Source organism: Diplotaxodon limnothrissa, linkage group LG6, assembly GCF_057381915.1.
Source record: "Diplotaxodon limnothrissa isolate DT_005_m linkage group LG6, D_limnothrissa_male_GT1.1, whole genome shotgun sequence".
Lineage (NCBI taxonomy): Eukaryota > Metazoa > Chordata > Actinopteri > Cichliformes > Cichlidae > Diplotaxodon > Diplotaxodon limnothrissa.
The window spans coordinates 24,859,172-24,882,110 of NC_140601.1; the positions used below are offsets into that span (position 1 = coordinate 24,859,172).

General features: G+C 37.6%; 1 protein-coding gene across 1 annotated transcript in view; it reads right to left on the reverse strand.

Moving 5' to 3' along the window:
- Positions 1–22,939, reverse strand: part of ank2a (ankyrin 2a, neuronal) — a 91,826-nt gene that overhangs the window by 50,300 nt on the left and 18,587 nt on the right. Inside the window, exons 2-37 of the mRNA XM_085357011.1 lie at positions 21,394–21,495; positions 16,466–16,564; positions 15,164–15,262; positions 14,969–15,067; positions 14,649–14,834; positions 12,255–12,353; positions 11,956–12,054; positions 11,722–11,820; positions 11,402–11,599; positions 10,745–10,843; positions 10,510–10,608; positions 10,231–10,329; positions 9,821–10,018; positions 9,632–9,730; positions 9,295–9,393; positions 8,989–9,186; positions 8,639–8,737; positions 8,205–8,303; positions 7,947–8,045; positions 7,749–7,847; positions 7,556–7,628; positions 7,036–7,162; positions 6,797–6,872; positions 6,600–6,703; positions 5,408–5,443; positions 4,699–4,923; positions 4,433–4,531; positions 3,789–3,943; positions 3,356–3,567; positions 3,060–3,258; positions 2,559–2,655; positions 2,207–2,435; positions 1,798–1,923; positions 1,564–1,686; positions 1,430–1,462; positions 1,309–1,330 (exon numbers count right to left, since the gene is read on the reverse strand). Of these exons, the coding sequence (XP_085213137.1) occupies positions 1,309–1,330; positions 1,430–1,462; positions 1,564–1,686; positions 1,798–1,923; positions 2,207–2,435; positions 2,559–2,655; positions 3,060–3,258; positions 3,356–3,567; positions 3,789–3,943; positions 4,433–4,531; positions 4,699–4,923; positions 5,408–5,443; positions 6,600–6,703; positions 6,797–6,872; positions 7,036–7,162; positions 7,556–7,628; positions 7,749–7,847; positions 7,947–8,045; positions 8,205–8,303; positions 8,639–8,737; positions 8,989–9,186; positions 9,295–9,393; positions 9,632–9,730; positions 9,821–10,018; positions 10,231–10,329; positions 10,510–10,608; positions 10,745–10,843; positions 11,402–11,599; positions 11,722–11,820; positions 11,956–12,054; positions 12,255–12,353; positions 14,649–14,834; positions 14,969–15,067; positions 15,164–15,262; positions 16,466–16,564; positions 21,394–21,495 (4,303 nt within the window). The remainder of the gene's footprint in view (positions 1–1,308; positions 1,331–1,429; positions 1,463–1,563; positions 1,687–1,797; positions 1,924–2,206; positions 2,436–2,558; positions 2,656–3,059; positions 3,259–3,355; positions 3,568–3,788; positions 3,944–4,432; positions 4,532–4,698; positions 4,924–5,407; positions 5,444–6,599; positions 6,704–6,796; positions 6,873–7,035; positions 7,163–7,555; positions 7,629–7,748; positions 7,848–7,946; positions 8,046–8,204; positions 8,304–8,638; positions 8,738–8,988; positions 9,187–9,294; positions 9,394–9,631; positions 9,731–9,820; positions 10,019–10,230; positions 10,330–10,509; positions 10,609–10,744; positions 10,844–11,401; positions 11,600–11,721; positions 11,821–11,955; positions 12,055–12,254; positions 12,354–14,648; positions 14,835–14,968; positions 15,068–15,163; positions 15,263–16,465; positions 16,565–21,393; positions 21,496–22,939) is intronic.

Genomic DNA, 22,939 nt, shown 5'->3' on the forward strand with positions numbered 1-22,939 from the left:
TGAATAGAATGTAAATAAGTACCATAATAATCTAAATTGTTTGACTATGCATTAAAAATGAATTGCAAGATATACCAAAAACAAGATGAAACAGATAAACCTACATATGGAACAAAGGTACAAGAAGGACTGAAAACAGACAAACAAAACTTCTCAAGATTGTTGCTATTATAGTCATGTTTGCCAACAAATAAACATTTTTTTAAATAATAAACTTTGAATTAAAAAAATTATAAGGTATTTGAGTGAGTGAAAATATGAGGTAAGCAAAGTAAGAGAATCACTGTTACTTGACTGTTTTAGTCTCTTTTCAATACCTACTAACTGTAAGCAACACAATATATAGAACTGTTAGTTAGTATAAAATACTGTTATATTTAGCATTTACACTCTATTTGATGTGTTCACTATTATTAAATATTATAGCTTACAAGTTGTTACTGCTAGAATCCTATAGTTTTGTGACATGATAGCATATATAGAAAATAAAAATAGTGAGGTAAAACAGTGTAAACCAAATTTAAAATTTGTGTGAATGAGTGAATGAAAGTAACTTAGTACAAAAAAATAATAATAATTTAAAGAAATAAAACAACAAAGGAGAAAGCAGTGGCTAAAGAAAATCATAGAACATGAATTATGTAATAATAAATTGGCTAGTAATCAAGCACAAACAACATGATATTGTTTGTTTTTCTGTGAATAACAATTTTTACACGCAACTCGTACAACTGCTGAGGTTTAACATGAGAAAATATTATGTCAAAAAAATACTTGTTACATAATAAATGTTATTATCATAAAACATAATTATCTGTAAGTTAAGATTAATGTCAAGTACAAATATCTAGAGAATCAAACAATTTTGAGAAGATATATATAAAAAATACTATTTTGACCTTTGTATGAAATTAATAAAAACAAATATAGTGGAAAATTGAAATGATAGGAAAGTCAGTGGAGTTTGGAGTGAGAACATAAAGTATAGCAGCCATAGCATTTCCTCCAGTTACAAACATGTAACTGCATACAATGTTAGTAGTAGTAATTAGTAGTTAGTATATATAACAGGCAAATCTTTTAACTTAATACTTCAAAATATTTATGACCAGCAATCTCAAGTTAATCTTGTGATGCATAAATGCATAACTATCATATAATATACAGGCCCATTACTATTGAAAATAGTTTTTACAATGTCTCAATACATGAATTTCTATCATGCATTTTAGATACTTGGTCTATTGTGACAATATATATAAGAAAACTAACTTCTAATAGAGCACAAATACTAAAATAACAACTTACATTTCTTGTCACTCTTCTCACTCTGAAAAAAAAAAAAAGAAGTCAAATCACAGTAAGCTGCAACCTAATTATACCATCTAGGTTTTTTGCTATAGACTGAAATCAAACAAACTTTATTTACCTCATCATCTCCATCTTGGTCTGAATCAGACTCCTAAATAAAAGAATAAAAATGAGGAGAAATCAGCAATGCGGCAGTTTCAAAGTTAAAGTTAAAATCACCTAGCATACATGATAAAATATTTAAAAGCTGACCTTTGAGTATGATGGAAGGGTGATGTTTAGGTTGCAGATTGCATTGAGATTAAGACTACGGTACGTGCGCGGTTCCTTGGTAAAAGACAATCGACCACATGGCTCCTGTGCTGTGTCTCGAATCTGCTCATATTTGGGGAAAAAATATGTCTCTGACTTGCATATATTTAGATTTGTGAATTTCTGAGTAAAAAAGTAAACATTTTATATATTTTAATAGATTTAAAGTCATACTTTAATAAAGAGGGCCAGTCTGTTCTCTTTGAAGGCATAGAAACTGAACACATGGTGCTGCCCACTCTTGGTAAGAGGCACCAGGTTTCCAAAGCAGTCAGCAAATATAGGTTTCCCCTCTAGTACCTGTATCAGGATATGACAAATCTAAATGTTTCCATGGCTCAAAAGAAACAAAAATTCTTGGACAATATTATTCAATTTCTTTCCAGAAATGAAAAAGAACCAATATTAATAAGAATCAGTCAGTAATAACCTGCGTCTGATTTAAAATCTTTAAATACCCACTTAACCATCATTAATTGACATCGACCTACTTTTCTCAATTACTGTTTAACCCTCGTTAGATAAACCTGTGCACACAATTTGATTTGATTTGCCTTATTTATTCCCCAGTATTACACTGCACCTCAACATCTCGGCTGCGGGCGACTTCAGTGAAGTTTTCTTGCTGTTCCAAGGTTTTGTCCATCTTGTCATCTGTCATGCAAAAACACCGTAGGCGAGCCTCAATGGGGTCAAGTGTCTTAGCAAAAATGACAAACTTAGCCATGTATGGGACACAGATGATTTCTCTGTAGACCTGAGTGCCAAAACCAACAGACTCCTGGATCTGTCTGCAGTCTATCAGCCAGAATCTACAAATGAACGACACTTTTAGGTAAGTATCAACAGGTAAAAATTTAAGCATAAACGTTTATAACCTTCAATCGTAAGACTGCAACTGTGCATCGTCATTTACCAACAAATAAAGGATTTACCTTGCTGACACATTCGTGGTGAAGGAAACACATTGGTTAACAAAAGTGAGAGGCGTGGAGCCGGTGATGTCCTCCCATTGTGCAGGAGTGGTACCACCTGAAAGGTAAACCGATGATTTGTTACTCAACCTCTGAAAACAGTTCACGCAATATTTTTTAATCTTCACACAGCATTTGTCTTTTTATTGGACTTAAGATAAGATACATCCACCACCACGAAGTTCTGATAAATTACGTCCATTAAATCAGGTCATTTCTTTTAATAGCACACAAAGAAAAATATCAAACATTGACTAAAGAGCTTTATATTAAGATTTTAAACATAGAAATCTTAATAAAATTATGAAAAAAAACAGCAATTGCACAAGCAACAAATACAACATGAACAATAAATTAGGATGTTCACGGGAGCATTTCAATATGTCATCCAATGAGATGTGCCTGAAAGCCATCCAAGATGTTTTCTTTCTAAAACAAAGGGTTTTATTTATAGATACTTACCTGTAATACTACAAAGCAAACGTAAAGTCGGGGTCTCCCCACTGAATGTGGTGTCACTATTGGAGGTCTTGGGAATTGGGATTGTCATTGTGATGGGTTTGTGGAACTTTCTTCTCCTTGGCTCCAATGTGACAATTGGGCTGAACGTTGCTTTATTACCAAGAATCTTTCTCACCATGTCAACATCAATAGGCTGAGCCTGGGGCAAGATATGTGGTAATATGTATTCATATTTTTTTTCTTCATAGCCATAATTTGGATATTCTGTTGGTATACCAGTCAAGGAATGTACACACCTGAAGCCCAACTCTAATCTTCTTAGTAAGGGCTCCTTCAGGGAATACAGCCTGGACCTGGGGCACGAGAGTACTACTGAGGACCCCGCCCTCTGGACCAATCAAATGACTGTCCTGCTTTATCCTTGACACAACAGCAAAATACTGTGGGAAGTCTCTGGTGATGATGCGACATATTCTTTTCTTTTCAAGTTCCTCAGGGGAATCAAGTTCTGTGAAAGAAAGCATAAAGTCAGTGCTTTGTTTTTTCCCTTTATTATTTACGTACTGTGCTTCACATTATTATACTAGCATTTTAAAATCTATAAGACAACTCTCTCCTGCTCTAGTGTTGCTTGTTTTATGGCATTCATGTATTGTTTTACATAAAATGCTTTGAGATATCAACCTATCGATCACAGTTATACATCACAGGCCACTTCAGATCCCTTACTTTCATCCATGCCATTAAGTATCTGGTTCAGTTCCTCTTCAGTGAAGTCACAGTGGTGTTCCTTCCAGCTCTCTCCTGTTTCACTCCTTAAGATCACTAGCTCCCGCTCTGTTCCCCGCAGAGCAGCAAAATGGGGGATCTCTACAATCACAGGCCTAAAAGGTGTGACAAGGTAAAAGCAAATACAAATTGGACTAATGCTAATTAATGCTTTTCAGCGCTAACTCCAGAGAAAAATCAATGATAGCATAGTGTTTAGGTTGACATGTGAATGAATTTACGAAGAAAGAAAACAATAAAAACTCAGTTAAAATTAATTTCAAAACACAAACTATGAACATAAAAATAAATAAACATCTATTTCACATCAGGACCAGAATCCAACTAGAAACATGATTGGGGAGATAGGTGCTTGTGGGAAGCATGAAGAAAACTCAACAGGTTAAGGTAACAGGTCAGGTGGTAAAGCTGTCCTTCTCTTCAAAGAAAGAAAAGAAGCACCACAAAAATAAATTATAAAAATTAATATATATATATCATGAAAAACTAAAAAAAAAATTCAAATTTTAGGACAAGGGAAAAACACGGGTGGGCGTGTAACCAGGATTTGAGGGTGGTTGGGTATCACCCTCACATGGTCCTACCCGAGGAACTTGGTTCCTGGAGGACCCAGCTGCAGGATGCGACTGACCAAGCTCTCACCCTCATTCAGAGGGGGTGGAGCTGTAGGTAGGTGGAGCTTACTGATCCATACGCAGCACAGAGGGGGAGTGAAGAAGAAAGTATGAACACACCACACAACTACTGAAACACACTTATACCAGATAGTACAAAGCCACCAGCAAGTACACAAACTGTTAGTAGATGCGCGCAGACACACACAAACACACGCACACTCAACCAAATTTACCCCAAGAACTGGGCTCCAGTGGGTCCCACTTCTATAATGCGACCAGCCAGCCCTTCACCCTCTACCATAGGTGGCATAGAGGCCAGACGATGCCTCTTCACCAGCCTGCAAGTCACCCGTGTCGGGGCAGAGCACTTTCTTGGTGGGACAATAATTCGCAAACCATTGTGACGGCAACCACGCATAGCTCCACCTCTGGCATCTACCATAAAGCTGACCAGGAAGCTAAAGAAAAGGCACCAGAAATGGATGAATTGGTTTCTAGACATTCAAACAAATAAAGATGCAAAATCTCCATGCTCACAAGGCAACTGAATCAAGTAAAGGTAAAAGAAAAGGCTATTTTTGTAACCTGAGAAGAGACATTAATAACAAATAGGTCTCAATAAATATCACTTTATCCTGGAGAAACACTTTTTCGGTTTTATTCTGCTTTAATTTTTTAACTTGCAAGATTCTGGTCAGGACACAGGTTGTATTATGAACTGATATAATTAAATTGCATTAAAAACAGGGCAAAGCCAGCTAGAGCTGCACTAAGGATAAAAAAAAATCTGGTTATTTCAGGTTATTTCAGGTAATGTAAGGGCATTCATTATGAAATAAAGCAGAGAAACAGGATGGAAATGAGAAAATCATTCAAAAGTGACAAAGAAAAAGAAGTAAAGGCACAAAGGAGATAAGAAAATAGACAAAATAAAGACTTCACCTGCTGTTGTCATGGTCTAGGCATGGTGAGGAACGGCTAGAAGCAGAATACAAAAACAACACACACACACACACACACACAGAGTCACAAACACAGAGAAGATAAGAGAATGCACATCGAAGCAACAACAAAATAAATAAAAGAGAAAGAGAGAAAAAAGAATGAGTAAAAGGGAGAAAACCTGACCAGACAGATAATTACACAGCAGGAAAAATAAAAGGAGTAGAAAAGACACATGAGAAAGTATGAAAAATACACCAAAAGTACACCAGAAAAAAATAAGGGCATGTAAAAGATGGAATATCTATTTCAGAATATAATGATAACCCTTGAAGTAGTGCATTAGCCAGCACAAGCAGCAGAACAGTCAGTAATTTGTTGCAGGAGGTATATAAGGTGAAGGACAGCTGCAAACAGGAGAAAGATTTACTGAAATAAAGGCTTGCAAAGCACCGAGATGCCATTTTGTGTCTTAAACTTTGGTGACTTTATCAGCAAGTAAACTAAAATAGAACCAGAAAATACACAACAATGGCAGAATAATGCTTTGAGTATAAGTAAATCATTAAAAAAAAAAAATCAATATCAGCTGATCCTTTGACATGCTGCTGCACATACTGTACACAAAGCAAAATGCAAATGAGAAGATCCAGTTAGAAATGCCCACATAGCCTGTTTATCCAAGATGTACACCTTTGTGTATAAAGATGGAGCCTTTAGTCTGAATTCTAATGTCCAAGCTCACTCTGAAATTAAAATGCTACAAGTGTAAAAAAAAATTGATTTTACTTTGAAGTCAATGTGCCTTTAGAGGGCACTGCTACCATAAACAGGTTGGTAGAATTTCCAAAGATGGGCTTAATGTATTTATTTCTATAAGAGACGCCATGCAAAATGAAACTGTACCTGAGTGTAGTGACAATAAAGACAATTCTGCTTTTGGTTGTGGATAATTTACTAAAGAAATTTGGATAAAGTGTGCACCCTAAGCTGATTTAATGCAAGTCCACAAAAAGTTTATGGCATCTTGTGGATTTTACAAATTGTGGGTTTAAAAAAACCCCTCAGTATTTCCAGACATAATGGGAATGTGTATGTTAAGTTTGCAACTGGGTTAAGTCCCAACATTTGGATTTTCTCTGAAAGAAAGGAGTGTGAGTTTTTCTCTGTGTGTGTTTGTGTGTGTTTATACCCAGAATGTAGCAGACTGGAGGACAGCACAACATTATCAAGATGTTCAGCACCCCAGCTCAGACGGAATGAGTCCTTTTCATGCTCTCTAGACAGTGTTGACACCTAAAGAACAACAAGCATCAGCAGGCTGGTTAAACTCACCTCGAGTGTCTAAAGATACTTTATTGAAGGTTAGACTACGGATACTACGCTTACCTGGTGACTTGTAAGCAGATCTTCAATGAGAACTTCTCTTTGATGGAAACTTTGGTGAATGGGAGTGTGTTGGGGCCTGATGAAAAACCAAGGTGAATCTTCTCAGACCTTTTCTGTATATATCTGCATTACTTAGGTATTCCTTATGATGATGAACTTGGCTAACAGCAGATCTGGAAGGTTTGCTGTGAGCAAATTTAGATGTTTGTCAAATACAATATGTGTGTGCTGTTTCTGACCTGTCCAAGTTGTGGCTCATGTAATTGAAGCCATCTAGATAATGTCCTGGCAGAGAGTCATCTCCCAGCTCACGGAGGTCCTCTGCTCTTAGATACTCTCCCCCATCACCTGTCATTGTGTCCTCGCCTGGAAAACAGATACAACAAAAATGCCAAACCTTGTTATGACCAATGAAAAAATTAATAACACTCTCTCTCTCATGTATATATATATATATATATATATGTAATATATGTTGCATTGACTATGCAAGTAATATGGGGATCGAAAAGATGAGTTCCACAGACATCTCAGATAATGGCTCTTCTTCAACCCTTCGAGCACTTTTTCAGATCCAAAACTACATCACCTACAATACACTTTTTTACAACTTTTGAACAATGAGGTATAATTTTTTAATGAAGCTCAGTCATGACTTATTGTGTCTCATGACTGGAGTAGTTTTTTCCTATAAAAAAATTAGCTTGATATCGATGAGCAGCACACTAAATTCTTGTTTTCTACATTTAAGTAACTTACCCTCTTCATCAGACACATCGAGAATCTCAGTCATGGTCTCTGGAACATTCAGTTTGTGTTTCTCTGTAACCGTCTAATGTAACACCATTCAGAGTCATGGAAAACAGACAACCAAAACAGAGAAAGGTTATAGTTTAAGTTAAAAAAAATTTCCTGGCTCCATTTCCAGAGGCTAAAGCAATCATGAGCTTACAGTTGTGGTTGTGATGACCTCCTCAGTGACGACTTTCAGTGTGTCTACCACAGAAATGTAACCCAAACGTTTCGCAATCGACAGAGCGGTATTTCCATTCTAACAGAGAGAAGGATATACGATAGCGTACCAGCAGAACTTTTTCCACAACATATTTCACATGTTAAAAGTAAATGCTTGGACTCTATTGTGTCTTACCACTGTAGTAGTATTGGGCTTGGCCCCATGTTGTAATAAAACATTAATTATGTGTGTATTCCCTTGTTGTGCCGCTTGATGAAGTGGCGTGTAACCATTCTGCAGGGCAAAAGTTTAAAAAGAAGACAACAAAATTTTGTTAAGTCACAGTAGAAACTAAAACGAAAGGGATGCTATATTTGAGTTTTGCTTCATGCTGTGTCTGCAGTTTAAGTTAAATAGAGCTTGCATGCTTCAAATTTAAGATTTAAATATAACCTTGGTTTTGGAGTTGACGCTGGCTCCTTGTTGTAACAGGAAGTTAACCATCTTGGCATTTCCATAATGACAGGCGACAATCAGAGGGGTATATCCAAGCTGTAGCGAGGAGGGAGAGGGTGAGAGATGAACACTGATCTTCTGTAAGCAAGCACTAAACTCAATCTTAATGCTTCCTGAATATATGATGTATATGAAGACTTTGTTATGTTTTTAAAAAGCCTCTGGATGGCAGGTATTTACATGCACGTCCATATGATACACTTAAATATTAACATGTAAACATAAAGCGAATAAACAGAAAGTAAGCAAGACATACTGTCATTCACACAGGAAAATTCTTGTAGATTAGCATACTGTTAGGTTTTCATTACTAGTAACAATTTTCTTTTGCGTATACTTGTTAAATTTGTCATGCACATGCATGTCTGTACTTTGGTTTGCTGGTCCAAGTTGGCATCATGTTTGGCTAGTACTTCTGTTACAGTGACTTTGTCCTCTTGGGCAGCAAGATGCAGAGGAGTTAGTCCACTCTGTAAAACACAAAGCAATGTCACATTACCATCCTTCACACTTTTTTATTTTATTAATTCCATGAAGCAATTTATTAACATAGTAATAAATTGCTTCATGGAACAAATTAGACAAAACTGTTGTTATAGAGCACTCAGCTTAAGAACTAAAGAGTTTTATACAGCTGTATGTAGAGTGCATGTGTTTCTTGTTTCCACTTCAAATTATTTTAATAAATAAAAATGTCATAAAGATTGTGCTTCTGTGTGACCTTTGTCGCTGTGTTCACATGGGCTCCTTTTCCCAGCAGGAGGCTGGCCATCTCTGCATGTCCTTCCTGAGCTGCCAGATGCAGAGGGCTGACTCCCTGTTTCGTTAAAGCATTGGTCTCTGCTCCATACTGCAGTAGCGCTAAAGCAATGTTTGTCTGGTTCTTTTTGGCTGCAATGTGGAGAGGAGTGTAGCCATTCTAAAACAGAGGAACGAAAGAAGATATACACTGTGATAGAAATACAGTACATGCAAACAAGTGTGAGCTTCTCATGGACCTTTATTTTTCTTTAAAACTCAGCCTAACCTTTGCAGTAGCATGAGGCGATGCACCTTTATCCAGGAGCAGCAGCGCCACCTCTTGGTTGTCATAATGAGCTGCCACATGTAGTGGAGTTAAGCCATTCTGTGAAAAGAAGCATTTGATTTAATGAAACTTTTTGCAAGCCTTTGTGATATTTTTGTGTGTGTGTTTTTGTGTGTGTTTTTTTTTGTTTCAAGTCAGTTTTATTCCATAATTTGTGTTTCAGAGAAAACAATCAGATGCTCAAAGATTAAGTGTAATGTGTCTCTCTCTGAAATTAAGACAATTACCCTCAGTGCTGGGTTTTGTTTCAGAACCTGCTTCTACAACTTCAGCTCACCTTGCCAGCATCATCAGTAAGAGCTCTGCGCTGAAGGAGAAGTTTTGCTACGTCGAGGCTTCCATATTTTGCTGCTACATGTAATGGAGTGAATCCTTTCTGTAGATGTAAAAGGGATTAATTAAAATTCCACTGATTTAACTTATCACATGTTATTTATCTGTCTACGTGCATTCATCCTCTGTTCACCTTGGTGGCCATTGAGTGTGAAGCTCCAGCCTCCAGGAGCACAGCAGCTGTCTCCACCTGCCCCTCTCTGGCTGAAATGTGGAGAGGAGTGTAGCCATTTGTGGTGGCAGCATCCGGGTAGGCCATGTGCTGTAATAGTAGCTGGACAATGTCTGTTTTTCCCAGACGGGATGCAATGTGCAGGGGAGTCTGGTCCTCCTGTAGTTGAGGGGAAAAGAGGTAGTACATGTTATAGAAGAAAAGGATAAACGGAAATGATGCAGTCATTTAAAAGCAGTAAAATTAGAATGAACGGTGATGTTGTAGGCAGAGCTGGGACAGGTGACATCAGGCATTCAAACCAGTGCTTGAAATATAAAAATTTACTGTAAACAGAAGGAAAGAGTGATTAATGTTTACAGCTGACTCACCCTGGCCATGGCATCCACCAACGCTCCATTTCTCAGCAAACAGCGAACCACTTCCATCTGTCCTGCTCGTGCTGCCATATGGAGAGCTGTCTCACCGCGCTGACAATCAAAGGCAGAAGATTTTTAAGCTTTAGGACACTGTGCTAAACACAAAAAGTACACCAGAACGGGGTACATTTTTTCACGTGTTTGCACTGAAACAAATTAAATGTGTGTTTACTTTGTGATGTGTATTTCCGACTGCTGATCGCTGACCTGATAAAAGAAATTACTACTTACAATGTTACGAACATCAGGAGAAGCTCCATTCTGCAGTAGAAGTAAAACGATGTTGAGGTGACCCATGAAAGCAGCTACGTGCATGGGAGTCAGACCAGACTGCAATAATGAAAAAAGAGACAGTAACAGTAGCAGTAACAACAAGGAGAAGCATTAAATGCAAATTTAGAACAATGTTAGCAACAAAGTATACTGTGCTAATCCATGAAATCCTGACACACCAAAACAATCTCACCTCAGTAATTGCCTGTATGGAGGCACCGTATTTGACCAGCAGCTCCATCACCTTCACTCTGTTTTTCTTACAAGCAATGTGGAGAGGAGTAAAACCATTCTGGTAGAGACAGTAAGAGAAAAATTAGCAGGAATATGCATGTCTCTATAGTAAAAAGGTAGCATTGGAGTATTTAAATTTTATAACCTTATTTTATATTTCAGGAGTTATTAAACTTTTTGGGTCAACTGACCCCTGATAATCTGATTAACCCTATGCTTACTACTGTTGGGACTCTTATATATCATTAAAACTAACTGTATTCTGACCATTTCCAAACCAAAGAGGCATTTAATTTGAAGGTGAAAAGTCAGAATATACGTGTTCCCAGTCAGAATTTTTTAACTGTATCTGCCCCTCAAGTCAGATTTCCAACTCAGACCATCAATGCTGACTTCACAATCCAAGTTGGCAGTTTGAAATTCCTCAGGAACATTTTATATGAAAGAATATGGAAATATATAAATATATATATAAATAAGCATACTAGTAAATCGCAAGATATTCACGATCCATAGTGTCACTCTTTTTATCTTAATATGTGCATCAGTAAATATCATGATAATTTCTGTTAATACCAGTTTTGGTGCTTCTCTTATTGTTTCTTTGAACCCTTACCAGTGCTCTTGCATTGGGATTGGCCTTCTTGTCCAGGAGGAGCTTAGTTACTCTGTAGTGGCCACAGTGAGCTGCGACGTGCAGCGCGGTAAGGTAGTCGAGTGTGACATCATCAACAGGCGCCTTGTGTTGCAGCAATAGTTTTACACACTCTATGTGGTCTCCCTGGGCTGACATGTGCAGTGGAGACAGTCCATTCTATATGGAGGCAAAAAATTTAAAGAATAGCAGCCGAGATAAAAACCAAAGGCATATAAAAAGGAACAATAGTACTCATATTGTATAAATTCTAAATGATATACTAGTGCAAATATGCTAACCTTGGTTCTAGCTAGGATGGGGGCTCCTCTTTCCAGCAAAAGCTCAACTGCAGGATCATGTCCACTCCTGGCTGCACAGTGCAGGGGCGTCAAACCATCCTTCGGAACAATCACATATGCACAAGCAAACGCACACATTAATCCAGTTTAAAGATTTTGAGAAAGAGGACGTGGAAAGTTGTTGATTCCACTTATTTATTGTTCACTATGGTTTTAATAAAATCTGAGTCTTACTCTTGTTTTAGCATCTATCTGAGAACCTCGGTCCAATAACAGGGCCACCATGTTGGTGTTGCCCCTCTTAGAGGCAACATGTAGAGGTGTTATTCCATTCTGACAAGGCAGATACAGAAACAAAGGTACATCAAAAACTACAGCATGTAAAACATACAGAAAGAAATGTAACGTTTAATGGGCTAGAGGTAAATGTATTAATAAAGGCTTATTAGAAGTGAACACTACGATGGTAAATAACATGCCCTTCTGTAATGATCAAAATCAAAAACAGCCACACAGCAGGAATTTGGCTGTACCCTGGCTGTGAAGTCAACAGCAGCTCCTCTGTTCAGCAACAGGGTGGAGACATTCACGTTACCATAGTGAGCCGCAATGTGCAGAGGGGTGAAACCACTCTGATAGGAAAGGAGAGAATAGAGAGGGACAGAGTGAAAGGAAAAGAGGTTAGAGAGTGCAGAACAGCTCATCACGAAAAGGAGAAAAGTAAAATGAAAGTGAACAAAAGAAAGTAAGAAAGACTTTTCATTGTTAGATACAGGAATAGACTCTACTGAAGCAGACTCTGCTGAAGTAGTAATATGATGAAAGAGCGTGCTGAAAGAAAAACATTGTGTAAGAAGGAGCATAAAAATGAGCAAATCCCAAAATAGCACATTCAATAGATAATACATGCAAAACTGCTCAAGTTCAGCCATGCTTACTAAAAAAAACTACGGGTGAATCAACTTGGTTTTTTGGATACATAAATATATTGAAATAAAGGACAAAACATAACTCATAAGCACCAAGCAACACTATGGACGCTCGCAAGTATGTGTTTCTACTTGGGTGGACAAATGAACATTTATATATTAGCTATATATATAAATTTTCATAGTACACAATTGCAGGTCGGTTCACTCCTTACCTTCCCATTCTGATAGACATGGTGCAATTTAATTAAGAAACAAAGTTTACTTAAAGATCAGAGATCAAAGTGTTTCAGAGAAGTAAATCAACATGCACAAGGACACACATGCGCTGAGTTACGCGTAGAAAGATAGGAGTAAAAGAAAAAGCTGATTTTACTTTCAGGTTATCAGTTCAGTATAAAATTCGTAAACATAATACATTTCAATGACCTATCAATTAAAAATAACAACAAAAATCTATAAAATAAATGATCAGTAATTAACTGACATTCTCTGAGGATTATCAATAAAACACATTGTGTTTTACTGTCAGCCATGCAGTGTCTAATACAGCAAACTCTGGCATGCAGGGTATCCCTATGTCACAAAAGTCCTCAATAAGTAAGGACAAGATCAAAACAAAAGAGCTGAAAAAAATGGTCAGAAGTAGGGATGGGTACCGGTGTCCGGTGCCATGATGGCACCGGTTCTGACATAAACGGTAGTAACCAGACCGAAAAGCAGCGCACATTTCGGTGCTTTATTTCGGTGCTTTTTTTTTCCTGAGCTGTGATACACTTCTAGCCAATCATTTTACGTTTCCGAGGATAGTAGGCGGGGCCAGGTACGTGCGTTCTTTTAGAGCAGAGCTACAGATTAAAATGTCCAAGGCGAAGCGGTCAAAAGTCTGGCTGTACTTCACAGCAAAATATGCAAACTCAGCAGCAACAAGTGCTTTAAGCTGATACTGTGATACTGTCAAAGGAGGTAACTCCTCAAATCCGATGAGACACCTGGCGACGCATAGCGTTTTTTTTTTAAAAGCCCAGAAATGCGCCGTATGATAGCTTGCTGCGAGACCTCACACCGAGCGCATCTACTGCGGGTGGGTTGCCTGTTATCTGACCCGGAGTTAGCAATATCCCCCAAAAACCCCGAAGAGGAGAGTCCTGGCCCCTAGCCCTGCCAGTGTAGCAGAAATGATGAGGATGATGATGCAGCAGCCGTTCTTCTCTGCGTGAGTAGCTTAATGTTGTTCGTGTAATTTACGTTGAGTAGGCTAACCACGTTATTACATTAATGCATGTAAGGTGAACTAGCAAACATCATCATAGCTACATGCAGCTGTCTTCTTGTTTGATGGCAGATACTCCCTTCACCCTGGACAAAAAGGCTAAAATGACCAAAGAAAAAGTGGAAAACAGTTAAACATGAGAGGTTTAGGACAAAGTTTGTGTTTTTTCCATTGTTTAAGCACTGCTTCCAGCCAAGAGTGATGCCATATATGCCACATAGCTGCAGAAAAGGCTAACATTGTTATCTTTTTACAAAAAACCAGCTGAACATGAGAGGTTTTTGGACCAATTTTGTGTTCTCCATTCTTTAAGCACCGGTTTGAGCACCGTTTGAGCACCGGCACCGTTTCAAAAGTACCGATTTGGCACCGGTATCGGATAAAACCTAAACGATACCCATCCCTAGTCAGAAGTGACAAAATTCAGAATCAAAGGAGGAGGTGATAAGTCTGTATACCTCTGTGGTTCTATTGACCATCATCTGGTTATGATGCATAGAGAGAGAAAAGGGGAATAGGGTGAAGGGCTGTTAGGGGAAACACTCAGTATTTTTTTTTAATTTAAAACACTGAGTATGTTTATAAGTTTGCACAGTTTGAAAATAAAAAATAAGGACCTGTACAATACAGCATTTTCAGAGAGGCCTGGTCTGTCCGTTTTATTATTGTTCCCTAAGGAACCCACAAACAATAACATGTAACTTGTCCCTGTTGCCCTCCCTCACCTTAGACTGGACATCAGCGTTGTGGTCATTCTGAAGCAGCAGTGCAGCAGACTTTGTGTCGTCTTTGCGGGCAGCAATGTGCAGGGCTGGAAGGCGTACCTTACCCTTAGTGTCATGCTCCAACAACAAGGAGACAACTGAGTTGTGCCCCTGCTGAAGAGCAATAGCAAGTGGAGTAAAGCCATCCTGGAGGAGCACAGGGGAAAAAAAGTTAAATGGTTACACGCTTCATAGAGAAAAGAAAAGAAAATAGGCAAGATATTACATATTGTTTTTACCTTCAATAATTGTATATATAACAATATGAAAGATAAACATACCTCTGTTGCAATGCTTTGATTTCCTTCATTTTCCAAGAGGTATCGCACGACCTCCAAGTGATTCTCCTGAGCCGCCATGTAGAGTGGCGTGAAGCCATTCTGAAGAGATATACAGGCAAAAACAAAACCACATCATATACTTGTTGCTTGTGTTGCATGCTGATGCATTTTGTAAAAGTTCTTGTTAATTCTCACCTGTGACTGAGAATTGACATCTGCTCCTCTTGACACCAACAATTTGACTACTTCTTTTTGTCCAGCCAAAGAGGCAATATGGAGGGCAGTGTTTCCTTTCTGCAAAGAGAAAACAGGGTTAAGATCACCAACCAAATATCTGTCGTCTCTTACCTCCCTCAGTCTTAACCCTGAAAATTCCAGAAAATTCTGATTTTTGAAAATGAATGTTTATTGAAATGTTTGACACATATAAAAAAATATACATACACTTGGTGTTACAGGGCTAAAATCACATTATGCAAACATTTCATTTCTGCTTTAATGTTTAGGATGTAAAAGTTGGGTTTAATTCCAAGAAACGTATTCAAGTCACTCGAAGGACACAAACAGCAGAGTGATAGATTCTGTGTCAGCTGTTCACTGCTGCTAGCTGTTGAGCCTGAGTCATGAGGCAGTCACAGACTCACATAACAAGCAGCTTGCCAAAAAGCGCACTACACATTCACTCTCACCTTCTCTTACTCCTTCCGACTGAATGGTACAATATCTAAACTTAGCACAAAAAGTAAGGATTTCTTTGTTGTAACAATGCTTCTTGGCAATAAATCTTATACTGTTGGAAAGGGTTGAGCAGCAGAGTTGAGTATACAAAACATATTGGCCATATAATAATAATAATAATAATTTAACAACAGAGGCACAAAGCACAAGTCATTAGTAGAAGAAGCTGTTTGGGATTGGCAGAGAGGTTTTTCATGGGCGCAACCGACACACTCAACTCTGCTGCTCAACCCACAAATGCAATTTCCTTACCAATGTGGCACCATTTAATGGAAAAAAATTAAACAGGGCTTCCAACATTTACTGCCAAGAAACATTCTTACAACAAACAAGTCATCAGCCAATCAAAAATTTCCTGACTCATTGTGCTAAATTTATATATGATACAATTATTAATATTTTATTAATTAATAAAACTGAATGTCTGAAGAAACAAACAATCAAACTCTCATAATCATCTTAAATCACCCTCATATCCACCCCAATGGCTCCTTAATTCACTAAAGAAGGAATGATTTTTATGGTATTTTACAACTTATTTAATTCCTTTCCATCATCTCCTTCTTTCTCCTTTGGTTAAAATAATTTTCTTATCTTTTTTTCCCTCTTTTAAAAATTTAGCTTTATCTTTAAAAAGTTATCTTTGCCAATGCAAGCCAAAGAAAAACCCATTAGATATATAGTGAGCGATTAAAGCAACAATTATATTAACTGAAATATATCAATTAAAGACCCTATAAAGCTAAATCATGTGTGTACCTTGGTGGAAGAGTCAACAGATGCTCCTCTCTGTAGCAGTTCCTCCACCAATTCCTTGTGCCCCTCCTTAGCCGCCAGGTGTAACGCATTGAGACCATTCTAAACAGAAAACAAGAGAAGATTTCAAGAAAACACGTGAAGAAAAAATGAAACTGCGTGGTGCTCAGGGAATCATATTACAACCCCCCTGTATCAAAGATAAGGCATACCAACATTACAGGACATAAAGCGATATCTACTGGAAATTGGCTCAATAACAATCTAATGGAATCATGTATACTCCTGCAAAAAAGGAAAACTATAGTACAAGTGTGAATTTTTGTAAAATTGGCAACAATAAAAAATCTTGATTAAGTTTATAGTCACTTATGAAGGTATAATCCAACTTGACATTGCATTATACTGTACATGATTTATGGCATTCATTTCATTCACAGTTGGAGAGATTGACATTTAAGAATGGAAACAGAAGAAAAACTATTTGGGTTAAAAAAACTGGCTGATTTTTCACAGTTCAATTCGCTCATAACAAAGGCCTCACCTCAGATTTATCAACAGGAACTATAGCAGCACAAGAGGAGAGCAGACCTCAAATGTTGCACTCCAACAAGCCCTTACAACACAACTGATTTATCCCCACTCGAAAACTCACAGTACCTCTTCTGACGCTGACATTTACACACAGAAACAAACTCTAAACAAAACAAAAACCATTCACCTCGTCCTCCTTTTCTTCCATCCTGTGCTTTGGATCTTTGAAATTTTGCTCTTTTTTTATCTTTCAAAATGCCCGCTCCTTTGGGTATTCTGTGCCTTCATGAATCCTTTGCTCTGTTTTCTTTTGTCTTTGGTGATGGAACTCCAACCAGTCCTCCACCTCCTGCTTCCTCTATACTGGTTTAGAACCAGCTTTCTAGGTTTATGTGCTCTGTCCTCTTCCTGCAGGCTAATTCAGATGAATGACAGCGAGGAAATGTGCCTCTAAGCTCTGGATGCTTTTTGGGCAGTGATATAAAAGAGGAGCTGTTGCTAACCCCTCTATCATTGCCTTTTCCCCTCCATAGCACATGTACATCATGCATATACATTCACACACAAATAGAAACACGCCCTCTCTTTCTTTCTCGCGAGTTGCTAAATGCCAAACAGCCAAAGAGGGTGTCATATTTCTGCACAGTCATAGAGGGAACCCAAACACACATCCAAACATAGATAATCATATTTAGAAGCAACTGAAAATGTCAGCCTTTAAAATAAAAAGGGGGGCATTCCTCAAAGGCCAAAGTATATCAGTGACTGTCTGGCTGAGTGATTTATAACATGACTTTAAAAAGAGTGAAAAATGACACATAGTTCGTATCACTATGGTACATCCATAAAACCTAAGAAGGCATAAATGCCTTCAGTTTGTGCAAACGGTTTCTAATGAGCTACGAGTAAAGCGGCACAAATGGCACTAGACCAGTGTCTGTTATGTGTCTTAATCAAATCTGCAGAGATCCACCGATCGACAGTCTATGACACATTCTCAATCAGTTTCATGTATGCCAGATTATGAGTTGGTCACACTGCATCACGCTAAAATAGTCACACATGCTCTCACAGCACAGTCGCTTAAAGTGTGAAAGCTCCTCATGGTCTAATCAAGTCTAATCAAACACTTAAATCATCATCACGCAGGTCTGCAAGGTCTGCAACTGACTCATCATAGCAAGCACTCACTTTTGATAAGTAAAGACTTTAAATTTTAATATATGTTTTTGCTGATTTTTTTAAATTGTCATTATCACTTCCACAATGATCACACTGCATATCATGTTTGTCCGGTCGCATGGCCAAACCTTCTAATATCATCATCACTTCAGTATATTTTAAATCAGTATGCAGTTAGTCCATCTGTGACTTTTTCCACTGAACTGGCAACGGATGAAAAGAGAAAAAAATAGTCTAGGCTATATCAGATGCTCTTTGCTGACATTTGAGAAGCAGAAAGTCCAGCCTCAGTTATACTTCAGTTCTGAAATGATAGACTCACTGACACGGCACAAAATAATCATACTTTCAGCCACATTTCAGCCATTATGTATTTCAGGAGAGACAAGAAAACCCTACAAAACACACACACAGTCACACAAACCGATCTAAATCTCCTTTCCCTCTGAGCTCAGTTGTTCCTAAAAGCTTCATTTAGCTAATGGACATCGTGATCCCTGGCACTTTGTTGCTTCCCCTAGCAGGAGACAAAATGTTGAGCTTCATCCAGCGCAGATTGTCATTCAAGCTGCTTTGACCGCTGACCTTTGTTATAAGCACACATGGTATAAACAACCATGCTTACTTGGTGCCGTTTTATTGTCTCAAATGTCACAGGGGAAAGATGTTGGAGGAAATAATGTAAATGTCATAAATGTCACAGTGGGATAGATTTTGGAGCAAATAATGTAAATGCATGCGGATTAAAGTAAAGAGTAATATTACTCACCAAGGATTAAAATTTTAAGTAGATTAGAAGGGAAATCTGGCCTTTAATTGTGAAGAGCGAAACAGTTCTTATACACACTCCTAACACGCAAATACAAGCACATAGGCATATTGTATTAAAATGCAGAATAAGCTGTAGTGACTCATTCTCTTTTGAAATCCTAAAACTCAAACACACCATGCTTAAAAACTGGAAGAACAAACATCATCTGTAAAAAACATTACAACTTTATTTATACATCTCATTCATAAAATCTGTGCAATGGAGAATCATAGTATGACAGTGGCTTTGGCAAGCTAGGAATATACGCAGCCTTCTGCCCTTGGCGCCAGTTTCTGGCCCTTGCCACTCTCTTCGTGCTTTCTAGGTTTTTACTCTTCAGTTATTAATGAATATAGCACCAAGGGCGATACTCAAAATATGTGCATGACTTAGTGTGTGACATTTGCAGCTTCTTGTGGTGTTTTGTGGATGGATAGACTTTTTAAAGAAACCATGAATAACATTAAACATGATAAAATACTAAGATACAGTTCCTGTATTTGATTGCATTGTGAACGGTAATCGGAAACGCATTAAAACAAGCAAAAGGAAATTGGGTCATTCAACTGCAATGTCACATTATCCGGCTCTTGTCAATAGACTACTAACTCTAATGACTCATTATCGGACATTATTTCAGATAATGGCTTTGTGATAATGATGCTTTTCCGTGATTCGTTCAAGTCTTTGGAGAAAATTTGCATTTATGCACAGAATTATTGTGATTTTTTTTTTTTTTTTTTTAATCTTACTGCAGTAATCAAAAGCATTAATCCTGGGCTCATGCCATCACTTCCAGTACGGTCATGTCACTGCCTGTTGTGCTTTGACTTAACAAAATCATTCTAGAGACATCACTCATCAGCTGTCATACACATTCAGCACAAATTAAGACCAGTGATGTGTGCTTTAACTTAACCATACTGTCAATGTCTTTCCTCTTAAAATTTGTGAGTAAAAAGGTAAAGACACAACAGACTTCCCTGCCTGTAACACAGCATATATCTGTAGGTGGAAAAAGTGTAGAAATGATCTGTGAATCTGTGAATGTATGATTATGTATTTAAGCACGTGCAATCAGAATTAGAGACAAATACACACGTGGGAAGATGCACACATTATTTTATATTATTTTACATTTGGCTATTGAAAACACTAAGAGAAAAAAAGTAATGCATTTATGTGCATGTTATAACTTTAATTTGGTTTACTTACACATCACTGGAATAAAATAAAGTCTATAGCTTATGTTCATATGTGCTGGGAGATATTTAACGTGCTTAGGTCCAAAATTACATTCACTGCACATTATACTGGCCTCTACACACACAATAATGAGGGAATAACTGGGATATGTATAAAAATGTCCCTTACATTTTTTGGTCACTTGACAAGGTCTCAAATTTGATCATCTGACCACCGAGAAATCCTATTAGGGCAAGGCTCTCCTGTTGCAGGACAGGAGGTGTGTGTGCCTATGTACATGTCTGTGTGTATGTGTATGTGAAGATTAGTGTGTGCACAGCTTTCTATATTCAGGCTTCCCTCTCGGGGCACAAAACAGAGCCCATGGTGCCCATGATAACAAACAGCAGAGCTACGGGTTGGCTTTTTATAGCTGCAAACCAGCTATAACAGTCAAGCAATGACACAGTAAAAAATAACGATATGCACGCACACACACAACACATACGCTCACGTAGCCTCACTCCTTTAGGCTGTCTTGTGACTTCTGTAAATCACATTGACGTAGACAGGAGAGAGGAGTAGGGGGAAATATTTTAACCTCTCCAATCCCTCCCCTTCGGCGGAATGTGGGACAGGGCGAGTATGGGGAGGGGACGAGAACAGCTGTCACGGAGACAGACCTTTTCAAAAGCTGCTGAGATTGGGGGGAAGAATGGGTGGGGGGGGGGAGTAATTGTAGCTATGAGGGTAGCTGTGAGTATGTAAAGGGATATGGCAGGTTAAGGTACTCGCTGTGTGATGTTGTCCAAGCATTTCACTACATATCGTACTGTGTATGACTGTGTACGTGACAAATAAAATTTGAATTTGAATTTGAATTTGAATTTGATGCCATCATGACATGGCAGGGCAAAGGTTAGCTTGAGCAGGTTTGACAGTAGCTTGCATTGAAGCACTAAACAGCAGATTTTAGATATTATTTCACACAATTGCTATATCAGTTCTGGAAAGTTGTAATAAATATTTAGATTAAAAAAAAACTAAAAACTTAAAACGTATTATTTAAAATTAAAAACACAAAGATGGAGTTTTGAAAAATATAACTCCATAAAACCTGAAAATTTGTCACAGTTTTTATTTTTATCGCCTCTCTTCAAATTAATGTAACTGCATACAAGAATTCAAACAAAATCCGATGTTGTTTAAGTTTTCTTACCTGGTTACATGTGCTGATGTCAACCCCGTTCTTCAGGAATTCAAGGACTTTGTCAATGTTTCCAGCTCTGGCAGCCCGGAGGAAACTGGTGTTACTGTCCGACTACAGAGATAAAACAGAAATTAGGGTAATATTAATAACAGGTAAATAAGCAAATGTTTCTAATTTATTTTGTTACTGTGTCATTCTGATAAAAGTGCCACATATATGCAATATTATAGTAACAACATTAAAGGCCACATTCCATTTATCAGACAAAAAGACAAAACAGTATTTTTCTCTCTCTCACACACACACACACACACACACGATGGGTTTGTTCCTTAAAGCTCTTTTAATGTGAAAACATAAAATAAAGGGTCAATCATGTGTTTTTATATGGCTAAATAGCTGCTTGTACAGTATCAGTGGCCTACTAGGCTACTCTAAATGTAACCATCACAAAGCAGCTGCGCACGCGTGCACACACACACATGCACACACAGAGTCACGTTTCCACATTGCCAGAGGACATTATGTTGACTTACATTCATTTCATGGAGATTCTAACCTTGATCCCTACATCATGTTGTCATACTAAATTTGCATTTTGATGTCGTGTTTTTTTTTTTTTTTTGTTCAGGCTTAAGTTTATTTGTTTTATTTAGCCATTCCTGGTGTCTTTTTTTTAGTTTTACTTGTGTCTTTACTATTTTTTCCTCCATTTTTGTCTGTCCTGCACTGATAAATATCACCTGCGTTAAACTGCCGCACTTGTTCCCAATCTGTTACTGTTTGATCTCAAGCCTTCCAGCATTTCTTGTTCTCCTGGTGTAAGACTTGTTTTCATTTTATTCAAAATGTGTTCATTTTTTGTTAGAATTGTTCGTTACTGCCTGATCAACAGTTAATGACAGACTGTCTTTATGTGCATGTACACAGCAAATTTAAGTTTTAAATGTAAATTGTGTTTTCCTCTTGCTCTTTAAAAAAAATGTAAGAGGAATAGCACTCTTTTCTGAGTTGGATTAAATATAAATCTTACCAAATAGTGTTATATTTTTAAGGCAGTATCAGAATTAAAAGAAAAATCTTATATTAATAAAACATCTAACATTTGTTTACTGCAGACAATCATAATCACTGCAGCTTAATGAACAGAAATTTAACAACCAATTTTAACAGCAAACAAAAAAACAAAACAAAGTCAAAGGAAGTGATGACTTTCTGACGATGGCCTGTCATTACCTCTGTAATGATTTTGGCCCAAAATAGAATTTTTCATTGCATGACATCTGATATTTGAATAATCAAAATATACCGATGTATCGCTTTATTTGCTGAATATCACAGTATGTGAACATTAGTAGTGTCTTCATTATCTTGAGAGTGTCAACGAGTTTCTAACCTCTTTTTAGCAAGGTTAAAGTGTTAAAGTGTCAGTCAATCACCACTGGAAGTTAACTTGTAAGGTCATCAAACTTCGCAATACATGTCAACAATCATACCACACCCCCTATGTGGATTACCCTTCACGTGCAATGTCGCACAATCCCAAGCAAACCAT